Here is a 26,256-nt window from a genome sequence, read left to right as displayed (position 1 = left end):
TTACTATACATGTACCCAGGTAAAGGGCTCCTCCTAATTACTCTCCATCACGCATTGAATATCAGGCAGAGGGGGACCTGCAGCATAATTACTATATCATTAGTGTTACATAGTGGCTGTACTTGTCCTTTTAGCCAGTCAGTCAGGTGCTTGTGGGGCATTCTGCAGCGGGTCACACTCTGCCTGATATTTCCATGTAACAAGTAATGGACAGTAATTACGGAGATGAATTACATACATAATCAGAGATACATTGCACTCTCAGGAGAGAGGTTATCACGTCTGCCGGAAGCTGCCGCAGGAGTCAGGAATGGAGAGCAGCCGCCGGTTACAGGCAGACCTGTTTTAAATTACATTTTGCATCTATATTAAGTATCATAATATGTTTCCCCCTCATGTGCACAGAGGAATGTTAGTGTAACAGTAATCTGTATTTTACCTTCATAAGTCAGATGTGAAGTTTCAGTTTTGGCATTTAGTGTGATCCTTTAAGATCTGAAAAGTCATCTTGTGAGTATACCCACCTCTGGCCCCCGGCCCAGCACTGCGTGGCGTCCAGCCAGGTCCCTGAGTCATTATTACAGGTTGATGCTCTTCCCATGAGTCCTTCCAGGCCCAGATAAGGATATATTGTACAAGGAGCTTACAGTCTATAAACACACGCTGCACCATAGCCAACCCCAACATGGCCCAGTGTACAGACAGAGGAGTACACGTGATTGTGAGATGCGTGTTACACGCAGTCACACTACATACCAGTCCAGTGTACAGACAGAGGAGTACACGTGATTGTGAGATGCGTGTTACACGCTGTCACACTACAGACCAGCCCAGTGTACAGACAGAGGAGTACACGTGATTGTGAGATGCGTGTTACACGCTGTCACACTACAGACCAGCCCAGTGTACAGACAGAGGAGTACACGTGATTGTGAGATGCGTGTTACACGCTGTCACACTACAGACCAGCCCAGTGTACAGACAGGGGAGTACACGTGATTGTGAGATGCGTGTTACACGCTGTCACACTACAGACCAGCCCAGCGTACAGACAGGGGAGTACAGTACTCTGTGAGATGCGCGTTACACGCGGTCACACTACAGACCAGCCCAGCGTACAGACAGAGGAGTACACATGATTGTGAGATGCGTGTTACACGCTGTCACACTACAGACCAGCCCAGCGTACAGACAGGGGAGTACACATGATTGTGAGATGCGTGTTACACACTGTTACACTACAGACCAGCCCAGCGTACAGACAGGGGAGTACAGTACTCTGTGAGATGCGCGTTACACGCGGTCACACTACAGACCAGCCCAGCGTACAGACAGAGTAGTACACATGATTGTGAGATGCGTGTTACACGCAGTCACACTACAGACCAGCCCAGTGTACAGACAGGGGAGTACACATGATTGTGAGATGCGTGTTACACGCAGTCACACTACAGACCAGCCCAGTGTACAGACAGAGGAGTACAGTACTCTGTGAGATGCGTGTTACACGCTGTCACACTACAGACCAGCCCAGTGTACAGACAGAGGAGTACAGTACTCTGTGAGATGCGTGTTACACGCTGTCACACTACAGACCAGCCCAGCGTACAGACAGAGTAGTACACATGATTGTGAGATGCGTGTTACACGCTGTCACACTACAGACCAGCCCAGCGTACAGACAGAGGAGTACACATGATTGTGAGATGCGTGTTACACGCAGTCACACTACAGACCAGCCCAGCGTACAGACAGGGGAGTACAGTACTCTGTGAGATGCGCGTTACACACGGTCACACTACAGACCAGCCCAGCGTACAGACAGGGGAGTACAGTACTCTGTTACACGCGGTCACACTACAAACAGGGGGTGCACTAACAGCAACAGTTACCCAGAAGGAAGTGGTTCTAGGTGCCGGTGGAAGCTTCAGCAGAGCCCCTCCTACTTGTACTGTTATACAATGTACTGTCTTGTTGTTTTCCCTCTGTACGGCGCTGTGGACCTCATGTGGCAGCCAATAAATAAAGGATAACAACAGGTTCCTGTGATAGGATTATAATTGCGTCAACACAAGAATCACATTACGGAAAGAATGTTACACGCAATAATAGATGTGATTGTTATGCAGGAGTTTGACACTGTTGTTTCCTCATTCTATATTATATAATACTATCTGTCCCATATTCACCCAGTCTCCAGGTAAGGAGGACACGGAACAGTCTGATAAATAGGTACTCTCACCGCTGAGGAACGTCATTATTCCTATAGGGCACAGTGACGGTACTCTCACCGCTGAGGAACGTCATTATTCCTATAGGGCACAGTGACGGTACTCTCACCGCTGAGGAACGTCATTATTCCTATAGGGCACAGTGACGGTACTCTCACGGCTGAGGAACGTCATTATTCCTATAGGGCACAGTGACGGTACTCTCACGGCTGAGGAACGTCATTATTCCTATAGGGCACAGTGACGGTACTCTCACGGCTGAGGAACGTCATTATTCCTATAGGGCACAGTGACGGTACTCTCACCGCTGAGGAACGTCATTATTCCTATAGGGCACAGTGACGGTACTCTCACCGCTGAGGAACGTCATTATTCCTATAGGGCACAGTGACGGTACTCTCACCGCTGAGGAACGTCATTATTCCTATAGGGCACAGTGACGGTACTCTCACCGCTGAGGAACGTCATTATTCCTATAGGGCACAGTGACGGTACTCTCACCGCTGAGGAACGTCATTATTCCTATAGGGCACAGTGACGGTACTCTCACCGCTGAGGAACGTCATTATTCCTATAGGGCACAGTGACGGTACTCTCACCGCTGAGGAACGTCATTATTCCTATAGGGCACAGTGACGGTACTCTCACCGCTGAGGAACGTCATTATTCCTATAGGGCACAGTGACGGTACTCTCACCGCTGAGGAACGTCATTATTCCTATAGGGCACAGTGACGGTACTCTCACCGCTGAGGAACGTCATTATTCCTATAGGGCACAGTGACGGTACTCTCACCGCTGAGGAACGTCATTATTCCTATAGGGCACAGTGACGGTACTCTCACCGCTGAGGAACGTCATTATTCCTATAGGGCACAGTGACGGTACTCTCACCACTGAGGAACGTCATTATTCCTATAGGGCACAGTGACGGTACTCTCACCGCTGAGGAACGTCATTATTCCTTTAGGGCACAGTGACGGTACTCTCACCGCTGAGGAACGTCATTATTCCTATAGGGCACAGTGACGGTACTCTCACCGCTGAGGAACGTCATTATTCCTTTAGGGCACAGTGACGGTACTCTCACTGCTGAGGAACGTCATTATTCCTTTAGGGCACAGTGACGGTACTCTCACTGCTGAGGAACCTCATACCTGCACCGAGATCATAAGGAGGAAGGAGTAACAGTGAAGTTATATGGAGACTTCCACCCATTCTCCACCAATCAGCCTGTAAGAAACATCAGGAAATTGAAAGACATCACCCCTGCGCTATGGGGAAAACGCCACCTCCGGAGAAACAAAACGCGCCTAATATGTCACTATGGCTGAAAGCTTTTTATATGGTCATCTCAGAGGAAACCACACATTCACAGTAGAGAAACGTGTCAGTGGAACTCCAATCACTGTTGTGACAGGATGGACCGCCTAGGCCACCCTGTCCATTGCTACAGGGAACCGGCTGGGATTACTTTCCCACCAGTCCCTTTTGTTATCCCAAATGTGCAATCTAACCGCAGTAGGAGGGGCTTACAAATGCTGCCACCACTGGTCTCCTTATCGGGCATCCAGAACCGGGATCCTTCTGGGTAACTGTTGCTGCTAGTGTACCCTGTTGCTCATTCGGCGGCTGGTACACGGGGGACCCGGCCACAACTGTGATCACAGAATTAGATGCCAACTTGCTGTTTGGATCGATTTTCAAGGTCCGGTTGGATCCCACCACTTCCTTTGCACAACTCCTTTTATACAAGCCCAGAGTGGGGTACGACTTTTACAACGGACAGAGAATAGTTTCTATTTCAGAAGACAAACTCGTTATGTAGCTCTAGGAGGCGGAGCCCAAACCGTCTGTAGGACTATATGAGTCAGATGCAATATTGATGAGTTATCTCTCTCTATTGCCCTCAAGATGGCTAAAATATTTAACTAATCGTGACTAATAAGGGTCTATGAATCATATAAAGGTGCGGTTTAGAAGTCATAACAGCTTTGTGGATTGCAATAGACAATTGTGTCTTGGATTGTGGACTGACTCTGATCTCATGTGAAACAAACGTTTGATCACCGTATATAACATCAAATATGAGATAACTTTTTTTTTCCTATTAGTGCACTATAGGTGATCTATTATAAAATTTGTGATTATTATTGATCAGGATCAAGGGTTATATGGGTTTGTTTACTTTTAACCTATTTATGTATACACAATAACTTCCTAAATTAAGCAGCAAACCTGATCCTTTTCTAAGTATACTTACGGGCTTATTGGTATTTTATGGATTATTTACATACAACAGACTGTGAAGTCAATGCCGGGTTTTCTTTGTCGATTGTGGGTTTAGAAATATAGACATTTTATGTGGTAAAGCTTCCAATCCGGATGGCCAGCACAGTATTAACCTCTCCTAACGAGGATCATTGGTAATATTCACTACCATGCAAACATCAGGACTATGTCCCAACCAAAACTCAGCAATTGTTTGTGGTATTGATTGTGCAATCTTGGAAAAATGTTTAAAATGGGTCTTGTGCTTTCAGATAACTGAACTAGCTTGTATGCGCATTTGTGCAACTTTTACTAAGCACGTTGCTTTGTCTTCCTGCCGTGGTTTACAGCAATACAGTTACATGCTCAGCAGAGCTGCTTCTGACCATACGGCAGCAATGCCAGAGACGCATATGTATAAGACAATACAATAAAGTTATTTGACGGTGAAACATCCCATCTACAGGAAGATGCTTCTGCAGGTACTGGGAGGCGCACAACACTTCCACATGTCACACGCTGAATCAGAGATATCGCTGCTTGTAAGTTATAAAAGAAAAAGATGAAACTTTCTCGATCCAGGTCACCTACTTGCCAGGAGGACAGTGACATCTATTACAAGAGGCCTCATTCCGGTTAATTAACCTGGAGGCTCCATGGGTCCATCTGCTGTCACATCATTACACTCTGTGCCTTACTTTCTGCAGCCCAGTGCACAGAGCCAGATGATGTCAGACTTTACTAAAACCCAGGAATACTTTACTCTCGGCAGTGAACTATGGCACCAGCTGCATGCAGAGATCCAGGTGATGGGCACGGCACTAATCCCCCTTCCCCCGTACATACCGCTATCTCTGGATTATAACCCTGGTTATAGAGACAGCTCTGGTCTGCGCACTATACAAAGCTGTCAGGTGTTAATCTGAGGGTCTGTGAGACAGAGGACTGAGCTAGTTGGGTTTAGAGGACAGGAGACCCATCCAGTGTGTCAATATAGTGATCATTTATTTTATTACAGCGGTCAAAGGCAGGAAAACACAGGCCAGGGCAACTCCCTACACAATGAGGGGGGGCAAAACACAGGCCAGGGCAACTCCCTACACAATGAGGGGAGCAAAACACAGGCCAGGGCAACTCCCTACACAATGAGGGGGGGGGGGGCAAAACACAGGCCAGGGCAACTCCCTACACACAGATGGGGGCAAAACACAGGCCAGGGCAACTCCCTACACACAGATGGGGGCAAAACACAGGCCAGGGCAACTCCCTACACACAGAGGGGGGCAAAACACAGGCCAGGGCAACTCCCTACACACAGAGGGGGTAAAACACAGGCCAGGGCAACTCCCTACACACAGAGGGGGCAAAACACAGGCATGGGCAACTCCCTACACACAGAGGGGGCAAAACACAGGCCAGGGCAACTCCCTACACACAGAGGGGATAAAACACAGGCATGGGCAACTCCCTACACACAGAGGGGGCAAAACACAGGCCAGGGCAACTCCCTACACACTGAGGGGGCAAAACACAGGCATGGGCAACTCCCTACACACTGAGGGGGCAAAACACAGGCATGGGCAACTCCCTACACACAGAGGGGATAAAACACAGGCCAGGGAAACTCCATACACACAGAGGGGGCAAAACACAGGCCAGGGCAACTCCCTACACACAGAGGGGGGCAAAACACAGGACAGGGCAACTCCCTACACACAGAGGGGCAATTCACCACATACAGGTGTAAAACAGACAATAAGAAATTACCCTACAATAAATAAACCCTTATTCATGCAATTTCCAATAAGGAAATATTGCATATAACACATTGGAGTTATTAGCAAACAATGCCCAACAGAAAAATCCTACAGCCATTCCTTACACTTTTCCATCAGCAATCCATTGTTTCCCCTCTCTTACCATGAGGATCCCTTTAAGTACCTAAAGATGAAAATGCCAAGTGTAATAACACTTGTATGTGCATAAAAAAAATAAAAAATAAAAAAATGACATATTGAAAACATGGTAAGAATTCCTGAAATACTGAGTCCTGCTGTTACCCAGAAGACGCCTCGTTCTCACAATTTAACCCACCACGTTATATAATGAGGACAGCCAGACACGGCAGGAGAGTTCTTCTAGGTTGGTAAGGGAAAGATGTTGCAATAGTGTTTATAAATGGAGAGGCAAACAGATCCCACGAGGTAGAAGGAAGTCCGTTTATCCGAGACACTATTTATTTGATTAATTCAACCATGACTGAGATTATTCCATATATAGAAAGGGCGGGTACCAACTCAGGATCCGAGACAGATCTCATGAACGGTTCCCCTGTGTGTTAGATTGTATGACCTCAGCATGACTATAGTAGATTCTGTACATATATAATTATGCTATGGAGCAGCAAATCATACGCAACAGTCAGGATTGTCTGGACAGAAGGCAGCATGCATTCATGTCCTGGCAGATTTACAGAGTACGTATGTAATATGTTTACCACACACACACACATTATATATATATATATACATACACACACACACACCATTTTTCATCTCTCTCAGACCAGGAGACATAATATAATGCTCATTCCTGCCTGCGGGAAGGTCTCTCTCCGTTCAGTGTTTTCAGTTTTATGTTGCTATAGACCTTAATCTGCTTGCGGAGTGCAAGGAATAAATTAAAAAGCTCTTCTCCGAAAAAATAAATAAAAACGGCATTTTAAAAACGCAAATAAAAAGTGTCGCCAATGTTATATATCATCATTTATTTATATAGCACCACTAATTCCGCAGCGCTGTACAGAGAACTCACAACAGTCCCTGCCCCATTGGGGCTTACAGTCTAAATTCCCTAACACACACACACACACACACACACAGACTAGGGTCAATTTGATAGCAGCCAATTAACCTACCAGTATGTTTTTGGAGTGTGGGATGAAACCGGAGCACCCGGAGGAAACCCACGCAAACACGGGGAGAACATACAAACTCCTCACAGATAAGGCCATGGTCGGGAATAGAACTCATGACCCCAGTGCTGTGAGGCAGAAGTGCTAACCACTGAGCCACCGTGCTGCCCAATGACATTTCCCCATGACACCATAGGGCTCCCTGGAGAAGCAGTATGTGTTATAGCAGTGATGGGCAACAGACACCTACCCCCCCGAGCCTTCACCTGCAGCCTAAAGCACCTTCCGGCATTATAGTCAGCTGTATTGGTTATAGCCTGTAACCCCTGCTGATAAGTTATTACAGATAGGTGTCTCTTTCTTCCATTAAATGTATTGTTACAACTTATTACAGAGATTAAGGATAATGTGCAGCCCTTGTGATGCTTAGAGAGCCCCCTGTTGGCCCGTGTCATGGTTTTATGGGGATAAACATGAGGTTAGGGGATTAAGTTACTAAGCAAAGCGGTACAGAGAACGATGCCTGCGATTCCAACATTGATTCATGTGGTTTATTCCGCCATGGCTCTACCGATTGCCCCTGCGTTTCCTGCTACGTGAGCTACCTCCTAACACTGGTCCCTACACGTCCCTCTATCCACTCACGGTTTCCTCTTTACCTCCATTAAGCTGCATCTCTTTTGTCTACACAAAAAGGAGAGCAGATAAGGATCATCTCCTTTCATACCTCCGAACGCCACCAATGAAGTACTATTATAAATAGAAGCCGGTTATCTGAAGTATCAGCCGCTCAGCAGCATTTGAGATGCATTTTGAGATTGTCACACAAGACTCTGATTGGAGATTTCCTTCTCTGGGTCAGAGTCTGGTGGCAGGAGCGGTTAGATCAGGGGTAGGCAACCTGCGGCTCTCCAGGTGTTGTGAAACTACAAGTCCCAGCATGCTTTGCCAGTAGATAACCAGCAGATAGGTGGCAAGGCATGCTGGGATTTGTAGTTTCACAACACCTGGAGAGCCCCAGGTTGCCTACCCCTGGGTTAGATCATATACTCCCCATTACCCTGAGTACTCCGCAACACCTATCTGGGTCCCGGTGTGGTGGGGAGAGCATTGATTACAATTAGTTATAATTTATTGATAGTTATATTTCAGTATTTATATTTTATTTATGTTTATTCTAAACATGTAAAACTTTGGTGCTACTTTATTTGCCATTTGTCCTTTTCGGAAGTTGCAGATTCCTCCTAGTTACAATTAGTGCCCTATAGGTCTGTTTCTTGTGTAATTTAAAAAATGTACATAAAAAATGAAAATCTTGTGGCCATTAAGACCTGAACATCTCATGAATTTATTGGTTTTCATGCACATTATTAGTTTCCCCTTGACCAATTTTGCCATTTGCAAACATTTAATGTTGATATTTAACCAGTATTACTGGTCAGGATACAACAAAGGCCACATTTAAAGCCCTGCAGGAGCCACGAATCAGGTAGATTCCTAATAAAACACATTCCTAGGCACAATCCCCACCCTCAGGTAGACAGCGTGGTATTATCATCAATGACCAGTCCTATCCTCCCTCGTTTCACTGATGTCAGACACGAGGATCTGCTTTTACCGGCCGGCATTTCAGCCACTGTGATTTCCCTTGTAGCAGAGAGAGGTCATAAAACCTTCCAGCTTCTATCATCACAAGGAACCAATACAACGTTTACTTGAGAAGTGGATTTTGTAACTTGCCACTTCCTGCAGGCACAGGAACCCGACACCCACCAGTCACCACAATTACACGCCCCACCCGCCAACACCCACAGGGCTGGCTCTGACTAATAATACTCTGTAGATATGTAATATATCCCCCATACATGTGCAGGAGAGGACACCGTGGACGCTCACATGTCCTGATTCCCGTCTTTTCCTTCTTCCAGGAGACAGAAAGCAGCAGAGTGGGATCAAACGCTTCTTGTAGTTGGATAAAACCGCCAACGCCTCTTCTCCTACCCACCTGCCAACGCTCCCTACATGGCATGGAAGCCTTCACTCTCTCATTATACCCAGTGTGCAGGAAGTAAATGATGTGTGTGCTATATGCATTCCCTAGTAAACAGAGCAGACAGCACACAAGGAGCAATGTATGGGGTCATCCCATAACCACTTACATGCTGTTATTAACAGTAAATAAAAACACTTTGTGAGGACAATGGCTGAGGGACCTAAACACCAATCACAAGTGTAGAATACACAGAACTGTGAGCTATTCAGAGGATTAGGAGACTCCTAGATACATAATGTTTGTTACACGTTGTGTATACTGTATCTAAGGTAACCCCACATCACACAGAGCAGAGGTCTCCACATACATATCAGGACACTGTGTAAGGTTTACAGACCATCTGTATGGGTGACCTGTTCTAAATGGCATCGGGAGTTCTGTCTCAACGTATCAGAACTATAGTTATTTCAGAGTCACATTCTGGTCATACAATCCAGCAAGGCACTGTTCATTAACTCCATCAACAAATCAGCCAGTAATTAGCGGAAGAAAGAGGGCGAGGAGTCTACACCCCACACCCTAGTGTGCAGGAAATACACTCCACAGCTCACAACACATCCTCTCATGTGGTAACCAGAGAGCGGACTGAGCTCCCTGCTGATCACAGTCTGAGAGGTGTACGGACAGTTCTAGGGGCAACTCCAGTAACCGCAGGATTAAAAGTGCTATATTTAACGTGTGACAGATTTCGCAGGGTGTCTGTTCTGGAGACCTGTGGAGGAGGAAACAACTGGATGACAGAAGCTGGGTTCTCCCAATGTATCTGAAGGACTGAGAACAGTAAATCAATGTCCATAGATATAGTCAATAACGTGGAAAGAACTTTCCCATCAGTTCTCACAGACTGTCATTGTTCCATGCATTACCCTTCCCTGCAGCGGCCGAAGACACCTCTCTTTGTAAACTACTAGTGTGCCACCTACATCTGTCTCCTCCTCATTTATAAGATGTCACAGGACTCAGGACAGTAGATAGCAGAGCCTCCCTCAATATTTAGAAGTTATGTATATTATTGGAAATACGCAGTGTGATGCTCTGGGCAATGTTCTGCTAGAAACCTTTGGTCCTGACATTCATGTGGATGTCACTTTGACACGTACAAACTACTTAAACATTGTTGCAGACCAAGTACACCCCTTCATGGCAGCGGTATTCCCTGATGACAGTGGCCTCTTTCAGCAGGATAATGCGCCCTGTCACACTGCAAACATTGTTCAGAAATGGGATGAGGAACATGACAGATTTCAAGGTGTTGACTTGGCCTCCAAATTTCAGTGATTTCAATCCGACTGAGGATCTGTGGGATGTGCTGGAAGAACAAGTCCGAGCCTTGGAGGCCCCACGTCGCAACTTATAGGTTAAATGAACTGCTGCTAACGTCTTGGTGCCAGATACCACAGGACACCCTCAGAGGTCGGATGGAGTCCATGCCGCATCAGAGCTGGTTCGACCTACACAATACTAGGAAGGTGGTTTAAATGTTGTGGTGGACCGGGATAAAAAGATATAATAAACTCTGTGCTGTGTGGTGCAATGGTTCAAACTCCTCCAGAATACAACATGGGACATCTGCATGGAGAGTACTTACACGTAAACATGTTTGGTGTAAACACAGGTGTGTCCCAGGTATAAATCATTAATGAATGAATTGGGGAGACTAAAGGGGAAAACTGAAACTTAGAAACAGATGGTAACTTAAAATAAATCAATGTCGCAGGAGGTGTAGAGACGATGGCTAATCCTACACGCCGACACCTTACAAAAAGTTTGCAGTAAACGAGATTAATAAAAAAAAAAAAATCAGTGACCCAGAAAAGCAAGTTGTCTCCCTAGGGCACAATATATGAAGTCTCTAATTAAGAGTTATTTATAGAGTCCAGATAACCCTGCCTAGAGGCTGTAACTGAATAGACACAAGATACAGGAGCAGTTATAAGATTAGATGTGTGGCAAGACATCATCTAATATATAACAAATGATTTATATTCTTAAAGGATTTATATTCTATTATTAGAAAATTAAATTTTTCCTTTTTAAACATAAATTTAGAGCTAGTTCTAGAACTAACCAACCATGTCCCTGTACGTATCTATATCACATCTGTACAGAGTATGGGGGCAAGGGGAAACTGCGTTTCCTCTATACAGAACACAACTGCACCCACACAGGAACAGGTTACAGGAATATGTAAAGAAACAAAGTCTATGGTAGTAATATAGTGGCTACTCATCAATGACGGAGACATCCTTAGTGGTCTCTGCTGTGGTAGGATAAAGGGGATGTATTACGCCACCTCTGCTTTCCCGCTCAGTGTATACTACGGGGGCAGAGGAGAGGGCTGGACGCAGTGAAAATAAAGATAAAAACAAACAGTTCTTAAAAACTAGGAGCCATACAAAAACAAAAAAAGAAAGCGGATGAAGATTTAAAAGTAAAACTGAAAAGCTGCCCCCCCTTTACGCTACTTATATAACGGGATTGTACAGTTGTCCGCTAGAGCTGTGAGAACAGAAAGATGATTGGATGGAAGTATAAATATGACAACATATCAAGCTACAGAAAATAATCAGATGGAACATTGACCGGGGCAATGGCTTTAGTGAGGGGCTGCAGAGATTAAAGTGTTAATGATGAAAGAAGAAGAAGATGCAGGATGGGACATAGGACGGATGTCGTCACACTCTTCAGCTCACCACTATGGTGAACATTGTAGCAGTAGAGCGCGTTAGGACAACGTTCTCACTCAGCTGCACGCTCCTTCCTCCTGCAGAGCACTCAGAGAACTATGTCAGACATTTCACCCTTGTTGGGGGGGGGGTCTGAAAATAGCTCAAGATAAAAATCCCACCAGCCGGTGACTTATGCGTGCACGGTCAGTACCTGCAGCAACCCCCAGGGCACACGGGCCTCTCCCAACTTCCAAACATCCTTCAAGGAAATAAACACAGCCGAGGATATTTATTCCAACAGGATAAAATAGGAAATCTGAATTACTAACTTACATCACTTTCCTACATGTCCCCCCATGGTGTGGTGAAAGGCTAGGAAGCCAATATTATGCCCAATCATCACCTTTGTTGCTGCAGGGACAGATTGTTTCAAAGAGGACTTCAGACAATAAAATAAACTAATGTCTCGCAGAATCTCTACAGCAAAAAGTTACTGTTCTGCAAACAGAACAGGGCAGATCAGCATCTTTTCACCCCCATGATAAGTGGACCACTGGGGGCCACTGTTACCATCATACTATGGCTGCCATAATTTTTTGTGAGGCACCACAAAACTCTGCAGCATCGTAGTCAGAACAACAAATCATAAATACAAATCACACATTAAACAGAAGAAGTGCAGACGAGGGTGATGAAGGAGGTGCTGATGTGGGGTAGAGGGTCCTGCTCGTGAAAGACGATATTTCAAGCAAGCAGGAATAAAAAAGTTATTAGTTCCTATGTGCATATATTATCACTAACAGAGATAAACCATAGATTATATTTTCATATTAAGCCAGTTTTATCCACCATGGGAAGTGAATGTGCGAGGAACGATAAGTGCTTTCTCTGAAAGCCATGAAGAATCCCAGAACAATTATCCTGCTTCTGGGAAAGGATTGGACATAGGAGGGTTCAGATCACAGCGAGAGATTCATGTAACCCACTGAAGCAGAGTGTCTGCGTACAATCTTAGTGCACGGATAGCAGCAATACACTCAGTACCACAATAAGCTGACGTGCGTGATCCTCTGATCATCCACTGGTTGTGTAAACAGCTCCGGCATTACTGGCAACTACAGATACTGAATGGGTCAAGGTGTTTATCATGTGCTATCTGTGCGACCTCTTCTGCCAAATAAAAATGCTTAATAAGGTGTCACGGAGCGTATTTATGTACCCCAGCTAAGGGTGAGGGGGCCAGGGTCGTACAGAAGAGACCTGGTCAGGACAGGGTTAATCAGACTTTTTATATAGACTTAGACGGAAATAAATTCCATTTTGGCTCAAGCAGAAATACAAGGAATTAAAGGTTTCACCAACCTCTATCACTCTAATGGGAAGAAAGGACAGATAGATGGGGGTGTATGAGGGGGGCACCAGCCTCAGATGTACTTGTTCTGCGCGATTTGTAGGATTTGTGACACTGACTGTCCAGCGCCGCGGACCATTATAAATGAACAATTAAGTACTTAAGTAACTGTTACTTTACCAGTAATAACAAATCTACCTGCAGGATTAACCAGATAACTATCACTCCAACACTCGTCTGGATGTTCTGTCCATCTGTATCCAAAATACAGACCACACCCACCAATTCTCAATGTGTCCTGTAGTAGAATGGACCATCCTGCCCACCATCCGTTCCATCAGGACTTGTGCTGGACTTCTTCTTATGGTCCGTTCTCCAGTACCAGTAAAGTCTGTTCTGTGTCACTAGGAGAACTGGACACGTCAAACTCGGGTACAACCCTCCAATGTTTGTCTTCACTCACGGGTTATTCCACATCAAAACAACACAGTTTTTGAAAAAATTCTACCTTACATTCTCTAATTTCAATTAAATTTGGTATATTAAATGCACCAATGGTGTTAAGGAAACCTCCCAAATCTTAGGCCGATATATTCACTGGTTTTGAAGTTATATAGTTAAAGCTGCAATTTTTTTAATGAAAATTTTGCTTTTAACATTTTTTTTAAATTGCATTTGTAGCTCATCTAATTGAGTTTCACAGAGTTGCACAGGGCCTAATATTTATGGGCTTTCATATCATATGTAACAGTAGTATATTTCAATAAAAATTAAGATTGTAAAATTTTCAAAATCAAAATTTTCATTTTCTCAAAAAGCCATATTTAAGTTTTTGAAAAACAACTCAAAAATTGTTCATACTGTTAATAAATCCTTCTCAAAAATTGTAACAGACAGTGACAACATCCCAAGAAAAGCTGCCACTTGCTGACATCAGAGGGTATGTAACTGCTGTCTGTGACAACAAATGGTGGCTGGTATTTATTCTGGAGAAAGATGAAAACATTGATGAGGTGAAAGTGACATCCTCCATCCAGCTGGTCCATCACCATCTTTATCATACCCAGGAAGCCGGATGTTTTATGGATTACTATGGTAGATGTTCTGTGTAAGGTGAATCCAGTAACTCCACAGGTGGAATGTCCACCCTGTCTGATATGGGAATACTAAAAACAGATGAAGCCTTCAGCCAGTTCCAGCCCATCAAGTAGACCATCCATCCAGAGCAGCAGCACCAAATGGTAATGATCTGTAATAAGATTCCTTATAATATGTGATAGACATGAAATTATCACAAATGTTTTATATATTTCAGTATAAACATACTGTGTCATTGTACATAATATACATCAAAGGGATTGTTTAAGGAGATACATTTAAAGTAATGAACAGGCCGAGATAGTTCTCATTTGCATTATTTTAGCAAACAGTTCAAACTGACAGCTCCTGTAGCAGATGATCCCATTATGATCTCATAATAAAACTCTGGGGATTTATTAACAACAGTATGAACAATTTCTGAGATGTTTTTCATAAATTTTAAACTATGGCTTTTTGAGAAAATTTTGATTTTGAAAATGTTACAATTTACATTTTTATTGAAACATACTGCTGGTTATATATCATATGAAAGCCCATAGAGGTTTAAAATGAGACCTTGCCCAACTCTAGCTCAATTGGGTGATACAAATGCAATTTATAAAAAGATGTAAATTCATTTTTCATTACAAAAATTGCAACTTTAAAAGGAGCAAAGCTTCAAAACCAGTGCACATATCAGCCTAAGATTTGGGGGTTTACACCCATGGCAGCATTTAATATTTCAAATTTCATTATAATTTTAAAAGGTCAGATTGAAATCCTGGGGTAAATGTATCAAGCTGAGAGTTTTCCGGCGGGTCTGAAAAGTGGAGATGTTGCCTATAGCAACCAATCAGATTCTAGCTGTCATTTTGTAGAATGTACTAAATAAATGATATCTAGAATCTGATTAGTTTTTAATATCCGCCAGAAAAGCTCAGCTTACTACATTTACTCCCCTGTGTTGATTTGATGTGGAATAACCGGGACACAGGAATTTGCTCTATATATTGCAATGTGACTGGATGTAATGGGAAAATCTTATGTAAAAGATTAAGATGCACAGAATATATCAGTAAGGTAGTAATGAATAATATAACACCAGAGTTAGACTTCTCACGCTGGTGCCTGCATTACGCAGAGTAGATAGACTGAGCCCTTTGTTTAACACAAGGTACTTAACCCCTCTTATCTGACACATAAAGGAAACCACTCAATAGTAACACAATAAACACTCAGCACATACTAGAGACTGAGAACAGAGCTTCGATGTCCCACCGATCTCGCCTGGACATCACATGACATAGAATACATCTAGTGATACATCCTACAAGTGACGGAGCAGAAGGACTACTATAACAGTCAGTCAATAGGTGTTATAGCTGTATATAACGGAGCTGCTTAGACAAACAATGTCTTATAGTCAATATTTGCACATTTCAAATGTATACACTGAATATCACATATTGGATCAAAACCAAGTGCGAGGGCCAGGAAGGTATTATTGATGTAGGGAGTATTCATTGGAAGTCCTGTCCCTTACCACGTGTGGCATTAGCATAAGGGCCCGCAGGAGCCCCCGCTCATGGTCAGCTGTGATAGCTTCTGTGCCTGGGCCCTGTGATATGATAAACCCACTGGTAAGGCCATGATTTTGGACATATTACTATCCTTGATGTAGTTCATACAGACGCTCTCTCTTACAGTCACAACGCTTTCCATGCAGATATAGAGAAAATCAGACATTGGTTAAAACTGAATTATTTTACTTACTGTGCTCAGTGACTCATTAACAGATCGTAACGCTCGTGTGGTCAATGACATGAAGATGTGCATCATGCAAGTCTGCATAAATCAGTAAAGAACACCCAGATAGGTACAAGGGGCCTGATTCATTAAGGTTCTCAAATGAAGAGGATTCTCACTTCAGTCTCCTGGACAAAACCATGTTACAATGGAAGGGGTGCAAATTAGTATTCTGTTTTGCACATAAGTTAAATACTGACTGTTTTTTCATGTAACACACAAATACTTGATAGCTTATTTGTACACTGAAATTTAAAGTTGATATTTGTGTGCTACATGAAAAAACAGTCAGTATTTAACTTATGTGTAAAACAGAACACTTATTTGCACCCCTTCCATTGTAACATGGTTTTGTCCAGGAGACTGAAGTGAGAATCCTCTTCATTCGAGAACCTTAATGAATCAGGCCCAAGGATAGGTACTGGTCAGTTCAGTGCCTTAAACCTCCACCCTCCTCCCGACATTATTGTGTATTATTATATACACACACACGGCCACACAGCATGTGCACTGCGATGCACTGTGTGTTCTGACACCTCTCTATCATAGCCAGCATTAACTTTTTCAGCAATCTGTGCTACAGTAGCTGTTCTGTGGAACTGGACCAGACAGGCTAGTCTTTCAACCCCACACGCATCAATGAGCTTTGGGCACCCATGTATGTATGTGTGTATATACACACACACACACACACACACACACACACACACACACCTAACACCTCTCTGGAGTACTAGAAACCCACAGACCAGCACCTGACAGGAAGAAAACAGCTCAAACAGGGAGTCAGCCAGTTGATCAGAGTAAGCTGTCTGGCGTTTACAGGCCTGGTCTCCACAGAGAACGCTGAGGGCATGGCTCCTCTTACACTGGCATGCAGCCGCTACAGACGCTACATTACGTGATATTAATACACGGGTAGACTCTGCCAATCTGCTCTAACATCCAGCACACGCGGCTCTACTGAAGCTATAGTGGAATTTTGCTGGCAGTTGTAAAGTACAAACCCGCAGTGACAGCCAGAACTATTTGTAGCCAGTCTAATAATCTGGTGGGTTTCCTTTGTCTGGTGATTCTCAGTGTAGGCCCCTAAGACCGTGCCAACAAGCCAGGTTTACCAGACAACCCAGATTACCGGGAGCACTTACTGGACAAATCAATGAACTGCTCTGTTCAGAAATATACAAAAATATGACTCTTGTTCTAAAGGACATTAAACAACACAGTTCTTGTGAAGGTCACATCCTGTGTTAGAAGGACAAACTAACCGACCCACCATAAAAATAAGGAATCGCAAATTGGCATTTTACAAGGATTTTGCCAGGACAGTTACACTTTTTACAACCACAATGCTATTATATTCACATAATTTATATGCCTTTATTACCCCTATGTAACATAAGTGGGAATAGGCTCTTGTAACAGTTTTACTTTATTACATAATAAAGTTATATATTATGATCAGCTTCCCATTAAGGAGGAAGTCATAAATCCTGTGGGTTTCAACCAAATCAGGAGGGTCTAATTTCCCCACAGATTTCTGGGTAACGAGTTGTTGAATTTACACACTACATAATTCTACCCGTTGTAGCAACTTGGTTAAAACAAACTTGAGTGGATGATTGGTGCTATAGTAAATGAAAGTATAACTCACCCCAAAATTAAAAATGTGGCTCAGGGTGGAACACCATTAATTAACCCGAGACTCTAACCCAATAGTAATTATCATGGATGTAACTATCCAGCAGATTTTCGGGGTCCCTGATGGCTGTAGGGATCCTGCGCTACACTACGTTCTCGTCTTATCCCCGGACTGTGATCCTCTCGTGGACGTCAGCACCAGCTGGACAATATAAAACAGACCAAGGGGTAAAGAGAAGAGACTGTAACAACACTCGGGGACCCTGGCGGATACGGCAACTAACCTGACCACATAGAGTATGTGTTTTACGTGTGCCAAGCTCTTCTTAAGGGCGCAGCCACGTGCTGGACAAACCTTTCCGTTGTGCAATTAGAAACATGAGATTTATATGGGTAACATACAAACCACAGGCCAGGCAGACAGTACATGTTTACCACATGTAATCCCAGGTGACCCCACAGCAGGTGGGGGAAAGGTACAAACATTAGGGCATAAAACGGAAATCTCCATTCCTAGCACAAGTCAGGACACTCGCACTGAATACTAAATCTATTCATGACTTGGAAAGTACTTGCCTCAACACTTCTCTCCTTTTAGCCTCACAGCGTCTTGCAGTAAACAGAATGAGCCGGGGGTTTAAAATACCAAGCGTTAAACAGATTGTCATGGGGATATTCTGCACTCTGTATACAAAAAAAAACTTGTATACTGATCTTACTTTAAACAGAGTGTTACCAGCACATTATTATACACAATATATACAGACTATTATTATACACATGCTTAAAGCTTCCCTACAGCACATGTGGGTCATTTATATATAAATTACATATACAATTCAATGAGAATTTCCTTCCAGAATCATCAGAACAAGAGATTATTCGTTCATCCCATTAAACTCTATGGAGGAGAATAATCTTGATTGAGGTGATGCTGGACTGAAGATCACCACAAAGCTAGAATTATAAAGCACAATAGAAGGTTTGACTAGCAGAGCACTTAGGAAACAATAAAAGTTACAAACTAGACAATCTGTTGTGTTATAAACCAATTAAGATCATGTGATCAGGTGATAGCCTGACAGCCGCCGGCCCAGTGACCTGCAGCATTGGGTACACACTCCCAGCAGTGAGGTTACTGGGACACGCACAGCAGGTACATGAGTTCTGTGAAGGGCTGAACAGAGCTTTCATCACGACTGTCCTTCACCTACTACCTAGATCAGTGTTAGCTAACCTGTGACACTCCAGGAGTTGTCAAACTACAAGTCCCAGCATACCCTTCCAGCAATAAGCTGCTATATATTGGCAAAGCATGCTGGGACTTGTAGTTTCCCAACACCTGGAGTGCCACAGGTTAGCCAACACTGTCCTATATAACAGAACGCAGAGACTTCTGCACATACCGGCAGCTATTGGTGTTGTACAGGCCTCAAGCCCCTGTGTTTCTGTAACAATGTAAAGGAAAAGCCCTATTACATTACCAAGGCTCCTGAAACATAACCCCACATCCCCCCTTTCTGTAGTGTGAGGGTTATAGGGCTCATATGAATGGTTTATGGGACGCTGGCTGCATGCTTGTTGCCATGTAACAATCACATACAAGTACGCACATGCAATCGCTTCTGTTTCCGGTCCATCTTGTAACCTCTCAAACTACTGCATTTTTCTACTCTTCAGAGACCTCAATGAAACCAATAGAGGAGAATTGTACACATGCCCAATAAACAGATGTTGGTAACTTTAATACACAACATAATAAATGCAGGAGAAAAAGTGGACCAAAATGAGAGCACATGCAGGTACATTTTCAGTGCAATTTTGACACAGCAGCAAGCAACCCCCCCAACCCCCAACATATATCTGTAAACGAGCCTTAGATGCATTTTATACTTGAGTGAGACACAACAGACGCTGGGGGACACAGAAAAGCTATTGAGGAAATGACATGGTCCAGGAGTCACAACTATAGAATGTGTGCAATAGCCGTCAATCACTCTATGGTCGGCCTCAGCAATAATGTGCTAATGGCAGCTCGTGTCAGGACGTCATGCACCGATATGGTCATTAGTTTGCCCGGCAGAAGTTTGTTTTTTAGGCCTAATACTGATTGCCATTTGATTTGTGTTTTGACCAGTGTTTTACAGATGACACTTGGGCTTCCCAATGTGTTTACATTCTATAAACGCAAAAAATGGAGCAAGTAACATTCTGAAAAACACTACCTAAAATTATCAACAAAGTTCTAGTGTCAGACCCCTTTACATCATCATTATCATCTATTTATATAGCACTGCACAGAGAACTCTTTCACATCAGTCCCTGCCCGATTGGAGCTTACAATCTAAATCCCCTAACACACACACACACACACACACACACACACACACACACACACACACTGAAAGACTTAGGGCAATTTGATAGCAGCCAATTAACCTACCAGTATGTTTTTGGAGTGTGGGAGGAAACCGGAGCACCTGGAGGAAACCCACGCAAACACGGGGAGAACATACAAACTCCACACAGATAAGGCCATGGTCGGGAATCGAACTCATGACCCGAGTGCTGTGAGGCAGAAGTGCTAACCACTAAGCCACCGTGCTGCCCATGAAATAATAATGCATGTAAAACACATGTTGAACTGCCATGGTATTGCCTTTTATAAGTAACATGTTCCAAAATGCAGTACTATTAGAGGAGGGGTGTCCAAAGGTTTTGTACATGGGGCAGACGCCTCAACAGGAATGGGGATGAGGACCAATAAGCAAGCGGGATATCTTCAGACAAACCGTGATAAAACATTGTTGTGTTTGATGCAAATTCAGACCAGGATTATGGTTACGTGGGTTTGGCCTTATACTGGAATCTTACATGAATTTATAAGGTTTGGTTAGCCGACACCAGGAATGTCAATCAGGCCGCCCCTCCATAACCAGTTACAAGCTAGTCCCACATACAGGCAGGAACCAGAGAACACCCATCTGCCGCACCCCACCCCACCAGTGTACAGTACAGAAATCCTTTTCTATTAGGAAGTTCTGCCTACTCACTGCCACTCATACACAGTCCGCCGCCGGGCACAGTGCCGTCACAGAAGCACTGCCACTCTGCCTCTCCCACAATGGCTTCCACCAAGTTCCCTACCATGGACCACGATGGCACAGTACAACCTACTCCCCTGCTGACCAACACTACCAAACGTAAGCAGCTCACAAACAGCCCATTGATCAGCAAAAAGGGTGGGGCTTACCGGACTCCTTTCCTGGACTCCTCAATGGTGATTGTTAGAATAAGTTGGGCTATAGGACCCAATTTGGGCAACCTGCATTAGAACATCTTAACCTACACAAAAACCAGCAGCATTGAGGTTGCAGATCTTACAATCAAGCAGGGCTTCTCATTTTCATAAGTGGCCCGTAGAACAGTTCTGAAATGTCAGAATGTACTACATATCTTGAAAAACTTAATTCCAGATCACACAAACTATGCTGCGTGCTCAGCACTTTTACTGCGTTCCATCTTCAGAAGCAGAGCTGCTAGAGGACTGAACAGGAAGCCACTGAGGGCTCCAACCTGAATTTCTAACTTTCGAAACTTTGCAACCAACACTGCAGATGGATTAGCTAGATAGCTTTCTGGGAGAGGAGGCACTTGAGCAGGGCAGTCTTTAAAAGCTGCTTCTAGACATTATTATTTACTGGTTCACAGCAGTGTGACGGGGGACTTTTCTCTAGTTTTTCCTTTCTGGATAACCCCACCCTTTGAAGCACCTGCTGTGAATCTATAAATTGATTTAGAAACGTCCATTTCTGTATTGTTGCTTCCAGCCATTATGCTGTCAGTTTCACAGCTCTGTAGAGTGCACCCTGCACAAAGCAAACAGTTTTCAAGAAGATTTACAAATTATCTAACAGAAGAGCTAGAGACAGTTTGGTCTATAAAGCAGAGATATAGCAATGTGGTGAACAAGTAAAATGTCAGTGGTCAAGGTATCAGATGCTGTAATGCGTCCTGACACTACCAGAGCCCCCACCACCACCCCTCCCCAAATCAGACATTGTGCTGCAATTTCACAGCCGGATCCTGGATCACAGAGTTTCAAACTCCCTTGAGTGTGACGTGAAGAGAGTTGTACAAGGCCGGGCAGAGCCACGAAACAAGCCAAGGACTCTGTGGCACGATGGGTATAAATCTGAATGCACACATGAGAATTGTAACCTTCGGTTTATGAATTCCTTTCAATTTGTGTTTGGGGCTTTTTGCTCTCATCAGATTATTTAAAAAAAAAAAAAAAAAAAATAGTATAGGCTGCAAAACACACAAAGAAAAGGTGTATACAAAAAAAAAAATCACCCATGTCACGGTTAATAGCAGCTTTGCTATGTTGTGGGAAAAAGTTGCAAAACTAGATTACGCCAATGAGCTTTAATGAAACAAAAAAATCTGCAGCACAATTTACAATGACACCTTGGAGTAATGAACCCAAGAACCATATACCAGAGAATTTAGCATTACCTAATCCACAACATTATTGTGTGTCAGAGACATCAGCGAGAATTAGCCAGAGAGCCGGGCAAAAGCAGCTGAATACAACTAAAAGCTACCCTTCAAATGCTAGATTTTATCATGATAATCTATTTGATCTTACTGTAGAGTATATACTGAATCCATAAAAAAATTCATTACAGTATCGGTTGGCCGAGTTATGCTTTGCTCAGTGGGTGCTGGTTAGGTGGAGGCCCAGCTTGTAAATAAGGAATTAGCACAGTGCCAAGCTTGTGGCAGGAAAGCGTTCACCTATACCCGTCATAGTGCAGTTATATCAATAATCTAAGGAGAAATGACACACACACCAAGTAACCAGTAGCTTGGGGCACATCACTTTCTATATACTTTATATCAACAGCTGACGTAACACACCAAGGATGTATACGTTCTATATTCTGTTACAACCATCATCCTTCGTCAACTTTAAGAATATTTTATGCTCATTGATCACCAGTATAACTGGAAGGGGGGCACTTATAAAAATCAGTACAAAGCAAAAGGGTGGAATTGCCTACAGAAACCAAATGTTTGCTTTCATTTTCTAAACTGCACCACAATAAACGACCGCTAGAATAGGACTGGATGGTATGGATAACACCTCACTTGGTGAATGTTCCCTTAAAAATTGTGCAGCACAATGGCTCAGTGGTTAGCACTTCTGCCTCACAGCACTGGGGTCATGAGTTCGATTCCCCAACCATGGCCTTAGCTGTGTGCAGTTTGTATGTTCTCCCAGTGTTTGCGTGCGCTTTCTCCGGGTGCTCCGATTTCCTCCCACACTCCAAAAACATACTGGTAGGTTAATTGGCTGCTATCAAATTGACCCTAGTTTCTCTCAGTGAGTGTGTGTGTGTGTGTGTGTTAGGGAATTTAGACTGTAAGCTCCAATGGGGCAGGGACTGATGTGAGCGAGTCCTCTGTGCAGCGCTGCGGAATTAGTGGCGCTATATAAATAAATGATGATGATGAAAATGTCTGCACGGAGCTCTGATTTTCTGACCCCCTGCATTTTTCAGCACTGCTTTAAGGTGGGGTGTGTCTAGTCCACGTTACACAGTTACCATTAATCCTATAATCACATCTGAAGCCTCCGCTAGTTCTTACGTACAGAAAAATAAACCGGGCGCAGCCAATTTAACCCTGAGAAATACCACTGCTCAGTAATGGGATCCCAGCTTGAGTTAGCTCATGTGAGTGAGACGTAGGGACACTCTGCACAACAATTAAGCAGTCGGCATGGCCTGCACTTGCCCTGTGAATGATAAATGACCCGTACAAGAACGCACATGTCCTTCTGGAATCAGACAGGTGGAACATTTGTCTCAGCTCTGAACACCCAGACTGGACAAACACATTAACAGCAGCGAAGTTTCCCTGCAGACACCAAACTTTAGGGGACGGCTGCATATAGAGACCTAGCTGTAGAAAATAGTCCAACTGGCTCCTAAATTTGACTGACTGACGAATGAAGACTATTTTCAGCTGGAGCTACATATAGGACACAATGGTATAATTTTAGATACTTATAATTACACCACATAACCTGCCCGTGAAGTAGAACTTCACTCCTTGGTAGACACATTGCGTGTCCTCCGACTGCCTGCATTACCCCTATATCTATTGATGGATGGGGTAAGGATCATTAACAGTCTCTGGAAACATTCTGTGTCATCATTTGTCCAGATCACGTCCCCCTGGGGGTGTTCTCAGGCTCCAATTCCAGGACAACACATTGCAGAAAGTTTGCTCTTTATACACAAGTTGTCTGTTTAGAGAACATCTTAGAATCTGGCAGGAGCACGGCCCATGGGGAATGAGCTGTACATCTCTTGTGTAACGAGCATGGAGCCATGATCTGTTCTTGGTGTACTTGTGAGCAGGAAGACAGTAAAGCAGAGGAACAAGCTGCTCAGTACAGGATATTGCAGCACATACCAGCAGATAAAGGGAACTCAAACTATACGTTTCAGCACTAAGCCAAAGAAAACGCAGCCAGTTCACCAGCACCCCCATATTCTGTTACCTGATAGAAGACTGCAAAATTAATATATGCAAAATACATGGGAAAGCTCTGACATGGCAGCTATAGGCAGGTCTGCAATCTGCATGCTTTCTACAGAAGGCTGATGAAATGTGTATTTACTGAGCCACTGAAGCAAAGTACAGGAGAATAAAATCCATATCAGTCTGGATGGTGGTCAGTCACCTCAGAGGTGACTCTTCCATTGGACATGAAGCATCTATATAATGTACATATAATACAAACTCCATCCTGCAGAGATCTAGTTATTTATAGATCATCCAACCTAACCCTAGCAGCAACTTTACCAATACCCCCATCGCTCCGCAGTACTGGCGGCTCCCCAGAACCATCATACTGTATGGGGACACCTGGATGTAGGCTCATGGAGGTCTTACCTGCCAGTATGAGCTCCTCCGGCCGGGCCCCATACTGCTGTACTCCCTGTACCCCCCTGATGGCAGCCCTGGGGGTACCTGGTTGTGGGCTCATGGAGGTCTTACCTGCCAGTATGAGCTCCTCTGGCGGAGCCCCAGAACCATCACACTGTATGGGGGTACCTGGATGTGGGCTCATGGAGGTCTTACCTGCCAGTATGAGCTCCTCCGGCCGGGCCCCATACTGCTGTACTCCCTGTACCCCCCTGATGGCAGCCCTGGGGGTACCTGGATGTGGGCTCATGGAGGTCTTACCTGCCAGTATGAGCTCCTCTGGCGGAGCCCCAGAACCATCACACTGTATGGGGGTACCTGGATGTGGGCTCATGGAGGTCTTACCTGCCAGTATGAGCTCCTCCGGCGGGGCCCCTGTTGGCTTGTCGGCATGCCCATGCTGGAGGAACGAGGCACATATAATCCAAACCACGATCCGAGACCACAGATCCATAGTGACAGGAGACAATGAATACAGACGTGTAGGTTCTGTGGGGTCAGCTCACCCGCAGCATCCAAACTGTTCTGCTCCTGCACAGACCATACAATGCACAGGAACAAGAGCCCTAGGTCCAAGAGCTTACACTTAGGTCCTACTGACACTGGTGGGCCACAGCTTAGAGGCTCAGCAGGTCCCTCTCTGCCCGTTCCATGCCAGGTAATGTCACCAGGGGCCAGTCCATGCCAGTGTGCTGCCCTCTGAGGGGCTGTCTGTGTATAATACAGAGAGAGATATAATACAGAGAGAGAGGTGACAGGAGCACACAGGGCGCTATGGAGACATGACACCTCGCTGTACCCCGGCCCCCGGCTCTATCTCTCCGGCTCCTGCTCCGGCTATGACGCCGCTGTCCCCGGCTCTGACTCTCCGGCTCTACGCTCCGCCCCCGACACCACCGATGACGTAGCCCAACGTCATCGCGCTACCGGCGCAGGGGGCGGGGCCTAAGCTGCACCTCAGAGCTGGAGAAGGCGGGAAACTATCAGACGGCCGCACTAGAGTACTTATACTGACATTACTGCTCGTGTTACTACCGAGTACTTATACTGACATTACTGCTATTATTACTACCGAGTACTTATACTGACATTACTGCTCGTGTTACTACCGAGTACTTTTACTGACATTACTGCTCCTATTACTACCGAGTACTTATACTGACATTACTGCTCCTGTTACTACCGAGTACTTATACTGACATTACTGCTCCTGTTACTACCGAGTACTTATACTGACAT

General features: G+C 44.4%; 1 protein-coding gene across 5 annotated transcripts in view; it reads right to left on the bottom strand.

Moving 5' to 3' along the window:
• Positions 1–25,913, bottom strand: part of STIM1 (stromal interaction molecule 1) — a 71,412-nt gene extending 45,499 nt beyond the window's left edge. For 2 of the 5 annotated variants that reach the window (XM_075198407.1, XM_075198408.1), the window contains exon 1: positions 25,363–25,911. In XM_075198407.1, coding sequence (XP_075054508.1) covers positions 25,363–25,471 — 109 coding nt within the window. In that variant the 5' untranslated portion in view covers positions 25,472–25,911. Of the gene's footprint in view, positions 1–24,984; positions 25,011–25,362 lie in introns of those variants that run through there. The other 3 variants (XM_075198404.1, XM_075198406.1, XM_075198405.1) reach the window with 3 other exon arrangements.
• Between the last annotated feature and the right edge of the window lie 343 nt (positions 25,914–26,256).

This window comes from Mixophyes fleayi, chromosome 2 (genome assembly GCF_038048845.1).
Source record: "Mixophyes fleayi isolate aMixFle1 chromosome 2, aMixFle1.hap1, whole genome shotgun sequence".
NCBI classification, from domain to species: Eukaryota; Metazoa; Chordata; class Amphibia; order Anura; family Limnodynastidae; genus Mixophyes; species Mixophyes fleayi.
Note: the sequence above shows the minus strand (reverse complement) of the source record. Positions and strands in the feature narration are given on the sequence as shown.